Source organism: Pogoniulus pusillus, chromosome 9, assembly GCF_015220805.1.
Source record: "Pogoniulus pusillus isolate bPogPus1 chromosome 9, bPogPus1.pri, whole genome shotgun sequence".
NCBI lineage: Eukaryota > Metazoa > Chordata > Aves > Piciformes > Lybiidae > Pogoniulus > Pogoniulus pusillus.
In genome coordinates this window covers 36211471-36229020 of record NC_087272.1, presented here as the reverse complement: position 1 = coordinate 36229020, position 17550 = coordinate 36211471, and the positions used below count along the sequence as shown (strand labels likewise).

Sequence of the window (17550 nt, the reverse complement as noted above, 5' to 3'; positions counted from 1 at the left end):
AGACATTTATCAAATCCCCTCTAAGTTTTCTCTTCTCCAGACTAAACAGCCCCAGGTCCCTCAGCCTCTCCTCCAGTCCCCTAAACATCCTCGTAGCCCTCCGCTGGGCTCTCTCCAGCAACTCCCTGTCCCTCTTCAACTGGAAAGCCCAAAACTGAACACAGTATTAAAGATGAGGTCTCATCAGGGCAGAGTAGAGGGGAAGTAGAACCTCCCGTGATATGCTGGACACACTCCTCCTAATACAGCCCAGGTGTATTAGATGCTCAAGAAAAGCCTGGATGAGGCACTTAGTGCCACAGTCCAGTTGATTGCATATGGCTGGGTGCTAGGTTGGACTGGATGAGCTTGGAGGTCTCTTCCAACCTGGCTGATTCTATGATACTTCTACCTGCATTATATGAAATAAAACCTGATGTTCTCAGCAATTGCTGTAAAATATTAGGCAGGAAATACACCAAGTTCTTGCTACATTCCAGTTATTTTTATATCATGTAGGGAGCAGCTGGACATTGGACAAGGAAGAAGTTCTTCATGGACAGAGTGATTGGCATTGGAATGGGCTGCCCAGGGAGGTAGTAGAGTTGCCATCTCTGGAGGTGTTCAAGAAAAGCCTGGATGTGGCAACTAGTGCCACAGTCTTGGTCAAGGCTGGGTGCTAGGCTGGACTGGATGATCTTGGAGGTCTCTTCCAACCTGGTTGATTCTATGATTCTATGAATCATCTCCCAAGAGATGTAGTGGATTTCCCTACACTGGACATTTTTAAGACTCAGCTTTACAAGGTGCTGGGTCACCCCATTTCAACTACACTATCACCTTAGAAAGGTTGGAGAAGATGATCCTTGAGATCCCTTCCAACTTGGTATTTTGTGTGTGATTCTATTTGAGGATAGTGGCTTCCTTAAAGTTGCCAAGAAATACTACTTAATATGAAACTTGAAACCTTTATTACCTTATTTATGACAGGAATAATGGTAAGTTGTGCTTCAAAGGCAAGGTAGAAGTTTGCCACCGTCTGAGCCTGAATACCCTAGAAAATAAGTAATAAGAAAAAGTTTGACATGGAATCTGAATCATAGAATCATAGAATCAATCAGGCTGGAAGAGATCTCCAAGATCATCCAGTCCAACCTATCACCCAGCCCTGTCCAATCATGACCTCATAATCCTCTAGCTCTAGTCTTTTAATTGATTCTTTTAAATGTACCAATAAAAGTACAACTAAGGGATCTAATTTCACTTCCTTCTTTGTATAGACTGTAAATGTATGAGATCAGACAAGAACCCACTGAGTGCATATAAAACTTCTAAGTGAAACTAGGGAAGGGGCAGTAACAGTGATGGAAAAATATAAAAAACAAATCAAAATAGAAACAAACAAACAAAAAGAAACCCCCCACAAAAAAATAAACACCCAACATCTAATAATCTCTCTACTTTTATTAAAGAAATTGCTGAAACTCTAAGCACGAAACTCCTGAAAGGAGGCTGAACTGAGGTCTTGGGTCTCTTCTCCCATGTAACTACTGATAGAGCAAGAGGAAATGGGTTTAAGTTGTGCCAGGGGAGGTTTAGATTGTATATTAGGAAAAACTTCTTTAAGTGAGAGAGTGTTGAGGCACTGGAACAGACTGCCCAGGGAGGTGGAGTCACCATCCCTGGAGGTGTTCATGAAAAGCCTGGGTGAGGCACTTAGTGCCATGGTCTAGCTGACTGGACAGTACTGAGTGAAAGGTTGGGCTGGATGATCTTGGAGGTCTCTTCCAACCTGGTTGATTCTATAATTCTAAGCGTGCAGATGTGGTGCTTCACAATATAGTTTAGTGGTCATGGTGGTTGGACTCGATGACTTTAGAGTCTTTTCCAGCTTTAGTGATTCTATGATTCCATGAAAACAGGAATTTAGAACCTCACCTCATTTGCATCCACTACAAGAATGACACCTTGACAGGCAGACAGTGATCGTGATACTTCATAGCTGAAATCTACGTGGCCCTGTGGAGAAGAGAAATATTTATAATTGCAGGTATTTCTGGAGTCTCTTCCTAAATGTGATGGTTTGGGTGTTACCTGCCTCCCCACTCTTGTGAAATCACCCATACTAGACTCAGCTCAGCTGAAATTTAGAATGGAGGCTTATATTTACAGCTTAGCACAATATGCAAGCAGGTATTTACAATCTATAGAGCTATAGACAGAAATAGACAAGTTAAAAAGGCAATACAGAAACACAGCAGCCCTCCCAGAAACCAGAGTCCCCAGGAGGGGCTCCCAACCACCCTTCCACCTCCTTTCCACCCCTCTACTTTATCCCAGATTTTGCCTTACGTTCAAGGTGAGCTTGGAGAATCAGCCAGGGGGGTTAGAAAGCAGAGGGATTAGTTACACAGACAGCAGGCTAGAGAGAGAAGGGAGGCAGCCAGAGAGCAGCCTCCTTATCTATCTTTGTGGTTTTGTTTTTATACATCTCAGCAAGCCTATGAGTGAAGTAGACAACACCACTTTTTGCTTTTCACAGCTCATTATCTAATTCCTCTCATTAAAATATCCCAGCCAGGCTCAAACTAGCACACTAAAGATGCTCTGAGTTTTTCCACTGTCTGTATGTTCACAATCCTTAGCAAAAGAAAAAGGAAACTGAATAAACACAAGAAGCTAAAAATACACTTGTAAAGACATTTAGCTCTGTGTGATTTAAACACTTTGTACTTGACTTACTGGTGTGTCAATAAGATTTAAGAGGTAGTTGACTCCTTCATGTTTGTAGAAGAGAGATGCAGATTGTGCTTTCACTGTAATTCCTCTTTCACGTTCCACCTGCAGCTTATCCAGCACTTGTTTGTTACGGTTAGTTTTAGCAATTGTTCCTAAGATTAAAAACAAACAACACAGTTTTATTACCTCATTTAACACATTTGCTCTCAAAATAAATGATTCCTTAACCATGGGAACATCAGACTTGCAGCTGCAAATTGAGTTTTGCTGTTCAGTTAAGCAAAACACAAATTCTTCATTCTAAAAATATATGTTTCAACTCTCAAAATTTGTTAAATGATTTTTTTTACATGTTACTTTAATTTTTACATGCTATATAAAATACTGAATAATCAGAATCAAGCAGGTTGGAAGAGACCTCCAAGATCATCCAGTCCAACCTAGCACCCAGCCCTAGACAGTCAACTAGACCATGGCACTAAGTGCCTCAGCCAGGCTTTTCCTGAACAGCTCCAGGGACAGCAACTCCAGTACCTCCCTGGGCAGCCCATTCCAATGCCAATCACTCTCTCTGCCAACAACTTCCTCCTAACATCCAGCCTGTACCTCCCTTGGCACAACTTGAGACTGTGTCCCCTTGTTCTCTTGCTGGTTGCCTGGCAGAAGAGACCAACCTCACTTGGCTACAGCCTCCCCTCAGGGAGTTGTTGACAGCAATGAGGTCTGCCCTGAGCCTCCTCTTCTCCAGGCTGCACACCCCCAGCTCCCTCAGCCTCTCCTCACAGGGCTGTGCTCCAGACCTCTCACCAGCTTCGTTGCCCTTCTCTGGACACCTTCCAGTATCTCGACATCCCTCTTGAATTGAGGAGCCCAGAACTGGACACAGCACTCAAGGTGTGGCCTGAGCAGTGCTGAATACAGGGGCAGAATAACCTCCCTTGTCCTGCTGGCCACACTGTGGTTTAGTTAATTAGGAGGTGTTAGGTGACAGGTTGGACTGGATGACCTCAAAGGTCTTTTCCAACCTAGTTACTTCTGTGATTCATTATGAAGAATTTCCTCCTGATGTCCAGCTTAAATTTACCCTGCTCCAGTTTAAAACCATTGCATGCTAGTTGTATATGGTCTGCTCACAAGGTGACATATGTTCATCTGAGTACCAGCAGCTGAAGTTTCTCCCTGTTTCAGTAACACTTCTGAAAGCTATTCTGCCCAGAAGTCTTCAGTCATGACAGCCCCCTTCTGTCTTATGTATTTTTGATAGAAAAGAAGGCTCTGGGGAGACATTAGAATGGTCTTATAGTACCTAAAAGGCACCCAGAAGAAAACTGGGAAGGCACTTGTAGTGATAGAATGAGAGGGAAAGGATTGAAGCTTGAGGAGAGCAGATTTCAACTGGGGCTTAGGATGAAATTCTTTACAGTGAGGGTGGTGAGACACTGGAACAGGTCGCCCAGAGAAGTCCAAGATGCCCCCTTTCTGGAGGTGCTCAGTGCCAGGCTGGATGAGGCCTTGAGCAATCTGGACTAGTGGAAGGTGCCCCTGGCCATATCAGGGCAGTTGGAGCTAAACAATCTTTAACATCTCTTCCACCCAGAACCATTCTGTGAATCTGTCCACCCCAAACACAACATTCTAGAACTGCTTTTTCAGTCTTTTTCCAAAACACATACTTCCTAGAGTCAATTGCACACTTCCCTATCCCTTCCTGTAGACAGATCTCAACAAGAAAGAAAATCTATCACGTCCACATCTGTAACACTACACAACTGGCACCCTGAAATCACAATCAAGTTGGTACTAGAAGAGCAAAGCTATTAGAAATGTTAGTAATAATCAACGCTACAGAATCTTAAACATCATCTAACAGGTTAAGAAAAGGTAGCTTAAAATGAGAACTCACCTGTAATTTCCAACAGTCTGTCTGCTAGTGTACTTTTGCCATGATCTACATGAGCTATAATACTGAAGTTTCTAATGCTTTCAACAGGATACGTTGACATATCCAGCTTGTCCTGAAAAATAGAGTTTTATTTTCATAAACCATAGTTAGTCTCAATGCACAACATGAAGGCCAAGGCCTTTAAAAAAAGAATTAACTCTCCTCTCCAAGAGAAGCATTGGTTGAACAGACACAAAAGTAACGACAGGGTGACAAAGGGCGATGAAGCTAGCGAGAGGCACTTAGTGCCATGGTCTGGTTGACTGGACAGGGCTGGGTGCTAGGTTGGACTGGATGATCTTGGAGGTCTCTTCCAACCTGCTTGATTCTGTGGTTCTATAAGGAGTGTAGCTGAGGGAGATGGGGTTGTTCAGCCTGGAGAAGAGGAGACTCAGGAGTGAACTCATTGCTGTCTACAAATACCTGAAGGGAGGCTGTAGCCAGGTGGGGTTGGGCTCTTCTGCCAGGCAACAGCAATAGATTGAGGAGACACAGTCTCCAGTTGTGCCAGAGCAGGTCTAGGCTGGATGTTAGGAGGAAGTTGTTGCCAGAGAGAGTGATAGGCATTGGAATGGGCTGCCCAGGGAGGTGATGGAGTTGCCATCCCTGGAGGTGTTGAAGCAAAGCCTGGATGAGGCACTTAGTGCCATGGTCTAGTTGATTGGCCAGGGCTGGGTGCTAGGTTGAACTGCGTGATCTTGGAGGTCTCTTCCAATCTGCTTGATTCTATGATTCTAAAATGCTGGCATTTAATTTTAGTCATACACAGATATATGTTTATTACTCTGAACAACCAGTAAGTCTGCTGGAAAGTGTTGTGAAATGCACTATGTTCTCATGCATAGAGAGAGACACAGAACCTAAAACAGCTTCCAGTCTAAAACAGCTTCCAGTCTAAAGCAGCTTTCAGTCTAAAACCTGTAACAGTTCCAAGTTTAAAAACTTAAAGATTAAGAAATGTGGATACAATGGACCCTTACAGGTATCATTCTTCACAAGTACAATAAGACTACAAAGACATCACCCAGCAGCTTATGTAGCAGTGACATTACATTAAGGAGTCATCAGGAAAAGAAGCTACAGGCAGCATCTATCTGGGCTAAATAAAAATGATGCAGAAAGCCAGCCTGGCTTCCTTGGTTCACATGCTGAAAGTTCCAACATTCAAGAGGCTTTCTTTGTGTTATTCCTGCTTATTCCAAGCAGCAAAACACATGGAATTAAAAAAGTGTTTCCTCTGCTTTTCAAAGCTTTCAGCACCAGGAACCAGGCCAATGACACCAGCAACACTTCACTGAAACATGTTGGTCAGCAGAGTGCTATGCGAAGTCCATCTGTCTTCCCTAGGCTATGCATGGCTGCTGCAGGCCAAGCTGGCAAGGAAAGCTCAGAGCTCTTCACCAGAGCTAAGCAGCACTGCAGGCCAAGCTGGCAAGGAAAGCTCAGAGCTCTTCACCAGAGCTAAGCAGCACTGCAGGCCAAGCTGACAAGGAAAGCTCAGAGCTCTTCACCAGAGCTAAGCAGCACTGCAGGCCAAGCTGACAAGGAAAGCTCGGAGCTCTTCACCAGAGCTAAGCAGCACTGCAGGCCAAGCTGGCAAGGAAAGCTCGGAGCTCTTCACCAGAGCTAAGCAGCACTGCAGGCCAAGCTGACAAGGAAAGCTCGGAGCTCTTCACCAGAGCTAAGCAGCACTGCAGGCCAAGCTGACAAGGAAAGCTCGGAGCTCTTCACCAGAGCTAAGCAGCACTGCAGGCCAAGCTGGCAAGGAAAGGTCCGAGCTCTTCACCAGAGCTAAGCAGCATAAGGTGCCGCGGCCCTTGCAGCATGCCTCGGCCTGGAACCGCCTGTGGGAGCAAAGGGACACAAAGGCCCCTGCAGAGGGAAACGACTAGTCCAGAATGCCACCGCCTGTCCGGAAAGGCTACCTTCTCTACAAAGGGCCACCGCTTCTGGGGAAACGCCTCCGTATCCCCCTCCCTCCAGGGCAGCCCTGCGGACTCACCTTGCTGCGGGAGCTGTAGGGCCGCTCGCAGGCCGCAAGCCCGGCGGGCAGCCAGCACGGCACGCTGAGCGAGGAGGAAGCGGGACAGGGGCTCCGCAGGCGGACCCACCACATCGCCGTCCTGCCGGCCAGAGCCATCGTCCGCCTGAGCTCGGCTGCGCTCCGGGACAGCCCGGTCCGGCCCTAAGGGCGCCGCGCTCCCCTCTGAGCCCGCTCCACGGAACGGACGGGCGCGACCGCCAGCCACGCCAACCACCGCCAGGGACCGCCAGCCACCGCCAGCGACCGCCAGCGACCGCCGGCCACCGACAGCCACCGCCGGCCACTGCCAGCGACCGCCGGCCACCGACAGCCACCGCCGGCCACTGCCAGCGACCGCCGGCCACCGACAGCCACCGTCAGCGACCGCCAGCCACCGCGGCTCGCTCACCGCGCGGCTCACGCCGGAAGCGCTGCTGGCAGCGCCGGAAGGCATCACCGCTCCGCGCTCCGCCCCGGCCCCGCGGCTGCGGGGCTGCTGCCGGCTGCGGGGCTGCTGCCCTTGCGCTGCTGCGGGCAGTGGCTTCGTTGGAAAAGGCATGAAAGGTCATCGGCTGCGACCGTTCTGCAGAGCGGCTTGGCCTGGTGCTAAACCATGCCCCTCAGCACCACGTCTCTGCGGCTTTTAAACACCTCCGGGGGTGCGGATTCAACCCCCTCCTGCTCGAGTTTGTTCCAGTGAGAATCCGTTCAGGGAAGAATTATCTTCTGGTGTCCAATCCAAACCTCCCCTGGTGCAATTTGAGGTCTTCTCTTCCTATCACTTGCTACTGGGGAGATCAGCACCCATCTCACGGCAGCCTCCTTTCGCAGAATCACAGAGTGTCAGGGGCTGGAAGGGAGCTCCAAAGCTCCTCCAGTCCAAGCCCCTTGCCAGAGCAGGATCTCCTGTAGCAGATCACACAGGAATGCGTCCAGGCAGGTTTTGAATATCTCCAGAGGGGGAGACTCCACAACCTCCTGGGCAGCCTGTATCAGAGTTCTGCCACCCTCACGGGGAAAAAAATCATCCTCATGTTTAAATGTTTAAATGAAACTTCTGTGCCTTCCACCCATTGCCTCTTGTGCTGTCATTGGACATAGAATCATAATGTCAGTCAGGGTTGGAAGGGACCACAAGGAGCAGCCTGTTCCAACCCCCCTGCCATGCCCAGGGACACCCTACCCTAGAGCAGGCTGCACACAGCCTCAGCCAGCCTGGCCTCAAACACCTCCAGCCATGGGGCCTCAACCACCTCCCTGGGCAACCCCTGCCAGCCTCTCACCACTCTCATGCTCAACAGCTTCCTCCTCACCTCCAGCCTGAATCTCCCCACCTCCAGCTTTGCTCCATTCCCCCCAGTGCTGTCACTCCCTGATAACCTGAAAAGTCCCTCCCCAGAGTTTTTGTCCCCCCTTCAGATACTGGAAGGCCACAAGAAGGTCACTTTGGAGCCTCCTCTTCTCCAGACTGAACAGCATCACCCAGCAGAGCCTGGCTCTATCCTCTGACACTCATGTTTACATAATGATAAACACTGATGAGGTCACCTCTCAGTCTCCTCCATGCTGCAGACCCCCAGCTCCTTCAGGCTCTCTTCATAAGAGAGATGTTCCATTCCCTTCAGCATCTTTATGGCTCTGCACTGTACTCTCAAGCAGTTCTATGTCCCTCTTGAACTGGGGGGCCTAGGACTGGACACAGGTATTTGTAGAGAGTGAGGTCTCCTCAGTCTCCTCCAGACTGAGGGAGCTGGGGTTGTTTAGCCTGGAGAAGAGGAGGCTCAGAGGTGATCTCATTGCTGTCTACAACTACCTGAAGGGAGGCTGTAGCCAGGTGGGGGTTGGGCTCTTCTCCCAGGCACCCAGCAACAGAACAAGGGGACACAGTCTCAAGCTGTGCCGGAGTAAGTCTAGGCTGGATGTTAGGAGGAAGTTGTTGGCAGAGAGAGTGATTGGCATTGGAATGGGCTGCCCAGGGAGGTGGTGGAGGCACCGTCCCTGGAGGTCTTGAAGAAGGGACTGGATGAGGCACTTAGTGCCATGGTCTGGTTGACTGGATAGGGCTGGGTGCTAGGTTGGACTGGATGATCTTGGAGGTCTCTTCCAACCTGGCTGATTCTATGATTCTACCCCAGTTCCCTCAGCCACTCCTCACCAGATCTATTCTCCAGGCTTCTCACCATCTTCAATGCCCCTTTTCAGACCTGCTCCAACACCTCAATATCCTTCTTCTAGTGATGGCCCCCAACCTGAACCCCCTGCTCAAGGTGTGGCCTCAGGAGTGCAGTGCTGAGCTGGTTTTGATCAGTTTGCTTTGAGACCCGTATGCACTGGGACAGACTTAACTGGAGAAGAGGAGGCTCAGGGGTGATCTTATTACAGTCTACAACTACCTGAAGGGGCATTGTAGCCAGGTGGGGGTTGGCCTCTTCTCCCAGGCAACCAGCAATAGAACAAGGGGACACAGTCTCAAGTTGTGCCAGGGTAGGTCTAGGCTGGATGTTAGGAAGAAGTTCTTCACAGAGAGAGTGATTGGCATTGGAATGGGCTGCCCAGGGAGGTGGTGGAGGCACCGTCCCTGGGGGTCTTCAAGCAAAGCCTGGATGAGGCACTTAGTGCCATGGTCTGGTTGATTGGCCAGGGCTGGGTGCTAAGTTGGACTGGATGAGCTTGGAGGTCTCTTCCAACCTGCTTGATTCTATGATAAGCTATGGAAAGATGCCCATTTCAGCAGAACAATAAAGTACAGGAGACAGCAAATAGGTCACATAAATTCTCAAGTGATCCATTTATGTGTCAAAAATGTGATGGATGGATGTACACAATTAACATTTCCTGTACTTCAAAAGCCATTAGTTATAATGAGGGTAAATTAAATGCACTTATCATTAGTTTTATTGAGTGTTATTGAAGTCAGCAGCAGAAAACTGAAATGTTTACAGATTCACGACTGAAAACACAAAACCAAAACATAAACATGAATTCCTCCTCTGAGTTCCCCAGAATCTTATTGTATGCAGAACTGAATTATCTTATCAACTTCCAGCTGGAGACTTAGGGTAATTCTGCCCTAAACTGCAAACCAAATTCTGTCATGACTGCAAATCAATCAGTCTTACGTGTTAGCTCCTGGAAACTGTGTTCAATGAAAACAAATATGAGCCCTAATTGACATGCTGTCATAGCCTGAGTTTCACCAGGAATTGCATGGGTTTTGCCTATCAAATGACAAAATTGCAAGTGCAGAGATAAAAAGAGAACAAGATTCTATGACAGTAGTGGGGGAGGAGAGGGTGGGAAGGAGGGTGGTGGAGTACTTCTTTCATTTCATAGGATAGAATGGCTTAGGTTGGAAGGTACTTGAGAGATCATAGAATCAACCAGGTTGAAAGAGACCTCCAAGATCATCCAGTCCAACCTATCACCAAACCCTATCCAATCAATTAGACCACTAGACAACTTCTGAATCTCTTGGCTGATTTTGAATATATTGAATAGAGAAGCAGAGATCCCAGGTTCACAGGATGTTAGGGCTTGGAAGGGACCCAAGGAGATCATCAAGTCCAAACCCCCTGCCAGAGCAGGACCACACAGTCTAGCACAGATCACAGAGGAGCACATCCAGACAGGCCTTGAAAGGCTCCAGAGAAGGAGACTCCACAACCTCTCTGGGGAGCCTGTCCCAGTGCTCTGGGACCCTTCCAGTCAAGAAGTTCCCCCTTATGTTGAGGTGGAACCTCCTGTGCTGCAACTTACACCCACTGCTCCTTGTCTTATCCCAGGGAGCAAGTGAGCAGAGTCTGTCCCCCCCCCTCCTGCCCCCCAGCCCTCAGATGTTTATAAAGATTTATTAAATCCTCTCTCAGTCTTCTCTTCTCCAGACTAAACAGCCCCAGGTCCCTCAGCCTCTCCTCATCAGGCAGTGCTCCAGTCCCCTAATCGTCCTCGTAGCCCTCCAATGGACCCTCTCCAGCAGATCCCTGTCCCTCTTCAACTGGGGAGCCCAAAACTGAATGCAGTATTCAAGATGAGGTCTTACTGGGGCAGAGTAGAAGGAGAGAAGAACCTCCCTTGATCTGCTGGATACACTCTTCTTAATACACCTCAAGATCCCATTTGCCTTCATGGCCACAAGAGCAAGGGTGATGATCATTCACTCTCAGCATATATTTAAGACCTAACAAGTGTCCTAAACCATTTGATGTGCAGTGTAAAAGTTGTTTTGTTGTGATTTTATAACCAAATTTTATATGTGATCAAAGTACAGAGTGTACAGAAAACAACACTTTTTTGCAGTGAGAGTCTTAGCTCCCACCTCTGCTGAGCTCAACTGTAACCTTCTTGGAAATAAGAAATCAAGTCACTCTATTTTTCACAAATCCAGGTTGATTGGCATTAATTATGTTATCCTCCTTTAACTCTTAATTAGAGTCCTGGAGCATCCATTCCATTAGTTTCCATATGATTGACATCCAGCTGGCAGGTCTATAATTGCCCTCTTTAAAAGCTGAAACACGTTTGCTCTCTCCAGCTCTTCTGGAAGTGACAGCATTTCAGGATCTGCTGAAAGCAACATTAATGGTGCACAGAGATTGGCAGGCAGCACTTCTAAAAAAGTTCTCTATGCAAATTCTTAGAATCATAAAATCAAGCAGGTTGGAAGAGACCTCCAAGATCAGCCAGTCCAACCTAGCACCCAGCCCTGGCCAATCAACCAGACCATGGCACTAAGTGCCTCAGCCAGGCTTTGCTTCAACACCTCCAGGAACAGCATCTCCACCACCTCCCTGGGCAGCCCATTCCAATGCCAATCACTCTCTCTGCCAACAACTTCCTCCTAGCATCCAGCCTAGACCTCTCCTGGCACAACTTGAGACTGTGTCCCCTTGTTCTGTTGGTGGTTGCCTGGGAGAAGAGACCAACCCCACCTGGCTATAGCCTCCCTTCAGGGAGTTGTAGACAGCAATGAGGTCTGCTCTGAGCCTCCTCTTCTGCAGGCAGCACACCCTCAGCACAGCCTTAGCTGTTTTCCAGCAAATCTCACTTTTACAATGCCACCCTGCATTTGTCCACTTCCCCATCCATTCTAGAATGGTATAAAAAGACTCTTCATTTAGCAGAAACTCATTTCCTTTCTCCTCCAGGCCAAGATAAGTCACACTGACAGAGTTCTCCAGCTCACATTCGCTGCTAGTCATACTGGAGAAGACATAGTTTGATCACTTTTATGGTTGTAGCTTCTGTTAGCTTAAAGAGATGAAGGACAGCAAAGTATCTTTAAGAACCTTTTAAAATGCCTCACAAGTGTAGTGTCTCTCCATCTTGTTTTGCTTTTGAAAAGCCATTAATATTTGTAAGGTCACAGGTTGCAGAGCCTACACATATGGTGAAAAAACAACCTGGTTAAAAAGCCCAGCAGGATGATGAGCAATTGTAGGGCTGTTTTAGGAGGTAAATGGCAAATCAATAAACAGAATATTATTTACTTTGTATTTTCTTCTGTTTACATGAAGTGAACCAAAGTATTCTAGCTTGTGTAATGCAGAAGCTGGTTTTGCTCTTTCTCTTGGTTAATGCTGTTCTGTTCCAGCAGATGTTGTGCTCTTACTACTTCAGTGATTATTTATCTAAGTTAATATTTAATAGGCATGCTGCAAGAGGCATTCTGTAGATAGGTATGAGTGAACAACTTTTAAGAAAGGCAACAGACTGGCTTATTACTATGGAAGATTGATTATTTTGTGCTTGGATACCTCACTTGTGGAACATTAAAGTGGACCTTGGTCTAGAAAGACAGGGATCTGCTGGAGAGAGTCCCAAAAGAGAGCTAAGAGGATGATGGGGCCAATTGAACATCTCTCTTGTGAAGAGAGACTGAGAGCCCTGAGGCTGTTCAGTCTGGAGAGGAGGTGGCTAACAAGAGATTTCATCAATAGCTATAAATATCTGAGGGGTGGGTGTCAAGATGAAGGTGCCAGGCTCCTTTCACTGATGCCCAGTGATAGGACAAAGAACAATGGGTACAAGCTGGGAGTTGTACCTGTTGGTTCACAGGAGTACAAAAAGAAAAGAAAGAAATATTTATTTATTTATTTATTTTAATCACCAAAACCACACAAAGAGAACCAAACCAGGCTGTAGGTATGAAAAGATGAGATAAAAAAAATCATTTTGCTTTAAAATATTACTTTTGTCAGGCAGAGAGTGGGTAAGTCACTGAAACAGCAATGCCTTTCAGCTACCAGCAGCAAGAGTAAATACCTACTAATTACAGGCATTTTGAATAGCAGAGAGTCTGCAACATCAAAGTGATAATTAATCCCACCTCTTTGTCTTATTTCATACCAAAGCTGTTCTTTTTCCTCTTGTTTTCAAACTGTAAGTGCCTCCATGTGTGATGATTTTAATTACCTCTGCTTTAATGAGAAGAAACATTGCTGCTAAACTGTATTGTGCTGTCTGCCATGTCTGTACTAGACAAAATGAAGAGTAATGGGTTTAAATTGACAGAGAGGAGACTTAAACTAGATGTTAAGAAGTTCTTTACAGTCAGGGTGGTGAGACACTGGCACAGGTTGCCCAGGGAGGTTGCAGATGACAGAGATGAGATTTAAACTAGATGCTAGGAAGAAGTTCTTTACAGTGAGGGTGGTGAGACACTGGCACAGGTTGCCCAGGGAGGTTGCAGATGACAGAATCACAGAATGTGTTTGAAGAAGCACCACACCAACATGCTTCTTGAACACCTCCAGGGATGGTGACCACCACAGAGCCACAGAGTGGTTGGATTTTTTACAGTGAGGGTGGTAAGACACTGGCACAGGTTGCCCAGGGCGGTTGTGGATGCTCCCTCCCTGGAGGTGTTCAGGACCAAGTTGGATGAGACCTTGAGTGACCTGTTCTAGTGGGAGGTGTCCCTGCCTATGACAGGGGATTGGAACTGGATGATCTTTGAGGTTGCTTCCAACCTAAACCATTCTATGAATCATAGGATTCTATGCATTTGCAGGATGCAAGAGGTCTACTCAGTGATGCAGTGATCAAGCCATTTTACCTACCGCTAAAGTGCCTTTTCCGTTGCACTTAAAGGTTAAGATTATGAATCACAGAATCTTGGAGGTTTGAAGGGACCTCCAGAGATCACCGAGTCCAACCCCCATGCCAAGCAGGATACCCTAGGGACATTCACATAGGAATGCATCCAGGTGGGTTTGGAAAGTCTCCAGAGAAGGAGACTCCACAGCCTCTCTGGGCAGCCTGCTCCAGTGCTCTTTCACCCTCACTCTAAAGAGGTTTCTCCTCATATTGAGCTGAAACCTTCTCTGTTCCAGTTTGTAGCTGTTGCTCCTTATCAAAAGGTAAGAGTCTACAGAGAAGATAGTTCATTTGCATTATTGTTTGTCTTGGAATCATAGAATCAAACAGATTAGAATAGACCTCCAAGACCATCCAGTTCAACCCCTCATGCAGCCCTATCCAATCAACTCCACCACCTCCCTGGGCAGCCCATTCCAATGCAAATCACTTTCTCTGGCAAGAATTTCCTCCTAACACCCAGCCTAGGCCTCCCCTGGCACAACTTGAGACTGGGTCCCCTTGTTCTGTTGCTGGTTTCCTGGGAGAAGAGACTGACCCCCACCTGACTACAACCAATCAACCAGACCATGGCACTAAGTGCCTCATCCAGGTTTTTCTTGAACACCTCCAGGGATGGCAGCTCCACCACCTCCCTGGGCAGCCCATAGAATAGAATAGAATCATCAAATCAACCAGGTTGGAAAAGATGATGCAGTCAGATTTCATCATGGGTAACCCTGGTTTGGGCAGAGGGTTGGAACAAGCAATCCCTAGAGGGACTTGAGTTGGTTGTGGGACTCTCTGAACAGATGTAGGGCTAAGAGCAGCGTAATTTTTTTTTCTAATCAAAAAATACTTCTCTAAATTATTAATTTCTAAGTGAAGAAAACAGTTTTGAACAGCAAAGATTGTTCTTGTTACTCATATGTGATAAAGGCATTCCAAAAAAGCTGGGGAAGGACTGTTCAGGATATCAGGGGGTGACAGGACTAGGAGGGATGGAGCGAAGCTGGAGGTGGGTAGGTTCAGACTGGACACAAGGAGGAAGTTGTTCAGAGTTGAAATGAACTATCAGATAAGACTAATCATAGAATCATAGAATGAATCAGATTGGAAGAGACCTCCAAGATCATCCAGTCCAACCTAGCACCCAGCCCTGTCCAGTCAACCAGACCATGGCACTAAGTGCCTCATCCAGTTTTTTCTTGAAGACCCCCAGGGACAGTGCCTCCACCACCTCCCTGAGCAGCCCATTCCAATGCCAATCACTCTCTCTGTGAAGAACTTCCTCCTAACATCCAGCCTACACCTACCCCAGCACAACTTGAGACTGTGTCCCCTTGTTTTGTTGCTGGTTGCCTGGGAGACGAGACCACCCCCCAGCTGGCTACAATGTCCCTTCAAGTAGTTGTAGACTGGATAGGGCTGGATGACCGTAGATGACTGGCTAGGGCTGGGTGCTAGGTTGGACTGGATTATCTTGGAGGTCTCTTCCAACATGCTTGATTCTATGATTCTAAGAATGAGAGTGGTGAGAGCCTGAAACGGGTTGACCAGGGAGGTGGTTGAGGCTCCATCCCTGGAGGTGTTTAAGGCCAGGCTGGCTGAGGCTGTGGCCAGCCTGCTCTAGGGTAGGCTGTCCCTGCCCAAGGCAGAGGGGTTAGAACTAGATGATCCTTGTGGTCTCTTCCAGCCCTGACTGACTCCATCCTTCTATGATTCTAAAAAGCAGGCTTTGAAAACTGGATTTTTAAACCACTTCTAAATGGCAGCCACATCCTTGCTTTTTATATGCCAAGACACCAGGAGGATCCATGCCTTCTGTGCCATTTTGCTTAACTTTTTGGTCTGTAGAAGTTTTCCCATGAGCTAGCAATATCTCTGTTGTATGACTTGTCTAGCCAGAAAAATGACTGCCTCTGTTTGAAAATTGCATGATTTATATCTCTAGGTGTTTCTTCAATACCTGGCAATAAATAAGAACAGCTTAACAGCATAATTCACAACAGGCTTTTCTTTTTCATCTTTCAGAAAGGAGATTTAAAAGGAGTAAAGTGATATACAGCAGGCACCTTGACAGAAAATCTCCCTTCCTTTCAATAGGGGTGAAACTGGTTTGATTTTTTGTTCTCCTTATTCAGCTTAATGCTGAAATGCTAAAATAAAGTTTATAACAAACAGTGATGGTTTCAATAAGCACATAAAAAACCACCAATAATTCACTCATTAGAATTTTGCCCCAACACTTGTAGTGCTTAATTATTTATTCTGCTGTGGGTCTTTTCTGTGTTGAGAGGTAAGAAAAAAACTTGGATCTTTGTTTGATGAGTTTCTGCTGCTGGCTTGTAGCGAATAAATTTAGCTTGTTTCTGTATCATAGAATCATTGAATGGGGCCTGTCTGAATGGGGGGGGCTACAAAAAAGCTGGGGAGGGACTTTTTAGGCTCTCAGGGAGTGACAGGACTAGGGGCAATGGAGCAAAGCTGGAGGTGGGTACGTTCAGACAGGACATGAGGAGGAAGTTGAGCATGAGAGTGGTGAGAGGCTGGAATGGGTTGCCCAGGGAGGTGGTTGACGTCCCATCCCTGGAGGTGTTTAAGGCCAGGCTGGCTGAGGCTGTAGCCAACCTGGTCTAGGGTAGGGTGTCCCTGTCCATGGCAGGAGGTTTGGAACTGGCTGATCCTTGTGGTCCCTTCCAACTATGACTGATTCTGTGATCATCTACTCCAGCATCCCCATCATGGTCAGGGACACCTCTCAACTAGACTCAGCTGCTTAGGTGATCCTGCTCCATTCCCCCCCAGTCCTGTCACTCCCTGACAGCCTAATATGTCCCTCCCCAGCTTTTTTGTAGGCCCTCTTCAGATGCTGGAAGGCCACAAGAAGGTCACCTGGGAGCCTCCTCTGCTCCAGCCTGCACAGCCCCAACTCTTTCAGTCTGTGCTCACAGCAGAGCTGCTGCAGCCCTCTGAGCATCCTCCTGGCCTTTCTCTGGACACTCTCCAGTATCTCCACATCCTTCTTGTAATGGGGGCTCCAGAACTGGATGTAGTACTGCAGGTGGGGTCTCAGCAGAGCAGAGGGGGAGAATCACCTCCCTGGCCCTGCTGTCCACACTTCTCCTGATGCAGCCCAGGCTTTGGTTGAATTTCTGGGCTGCAAGTGCACACTGCTGGCTCATGATGAGCTTCTCCAGCAGCACCCCCAAGTGCCTCTCCTCAGGGCTGCTCTCCAGCCACTCACTGCCCAGCCTGGAATTGTGTTTGGGGAGTCTCCATTTCTGGAGTCATTCCAGTCCCTCCTGAGTGATTTACTCTGGGTGACTTTCTCTAGCAGTGGGTTGGATCTTCAGAGGTCCTTTCCAAGCCTCCCCATGTCTTCATTCCTATGAAAGGCTTTTAACATCTGCTTTCTCTTAATTTAACCTTCCTCTCCTCTGCAACTTCTATATATTTAGAACAGCATTAGCAAAGCAGCAAATACCTCCAGAGGACTGAAATCTTGGAGGTGTCTTCCAACCTGGTTGATTCTATGATTGTCAGTTGTAGAAATGACCAACGCCTTTTTTTCCTTGCTCTTTATCTGGCTCCAAGTCAAGCTACACTCAGAAAGGAAGCTGCAATTTTACATGAGAAGCCCTTTAAGGATGACAAATTCATCCATGTGTAGGGTTTTTTTTTTGTCCCCTTGAAAGTAAAAGTTACTTTCTGGAGTTCACATTCCCTTTAGGCAACTTGTGATTCATAGATTATTGACAGAAAAAGCTGCAGCTGCTCTTCTGAAACCTTT

The 17550-nt window shown here is 47.2% G+C and overlaps 1 protein-coding gene across 5 annotated transcripts in view; it reads right to left on the bottom strand.

Annotated features, from left to right (window-relative positions):
- Positions 1-6946, bottom strand: part of GUF1 (GTP binding elongation factor GUF1) — a 28785-nt gene extending 21839 nt beyond the window's left edge. For 4 of the 5 annotated variants that reach the window (XR_010303479.1, XM_064149205.1, XM_064149204.1 and 1 more), the window contains exons 1-5: positions 6663-6946; positions 4622-4733; positions 2722-2870; positions 1918-1998; positions 956-1033 (exon numbers count right to left, since the gene is read on the bottom strand). Coding sequence is in view for 3 of the 5 variants with exons in the window: in XM_064149205.1 (XP_064005275.1) it covers positions 956-1033; positions 1918-1998; positions 2722-2870; positions 4622-4733; positions 6663-6800 (558 nt within the window). In the remaining 2 variants the exon portion in view is untranslated. The remainder of the gene's footprint in view (positions 1-955; positions 1034-1917; positions 1999-2721; positions 2871-4621; positions 4734-6662) is intronic. The other variant, XM_064149206.1, reaches the window with a different exon arrangement.
- Between the last annotated feature and the right edge of the window lie 10604 nt (positions 6947-17550).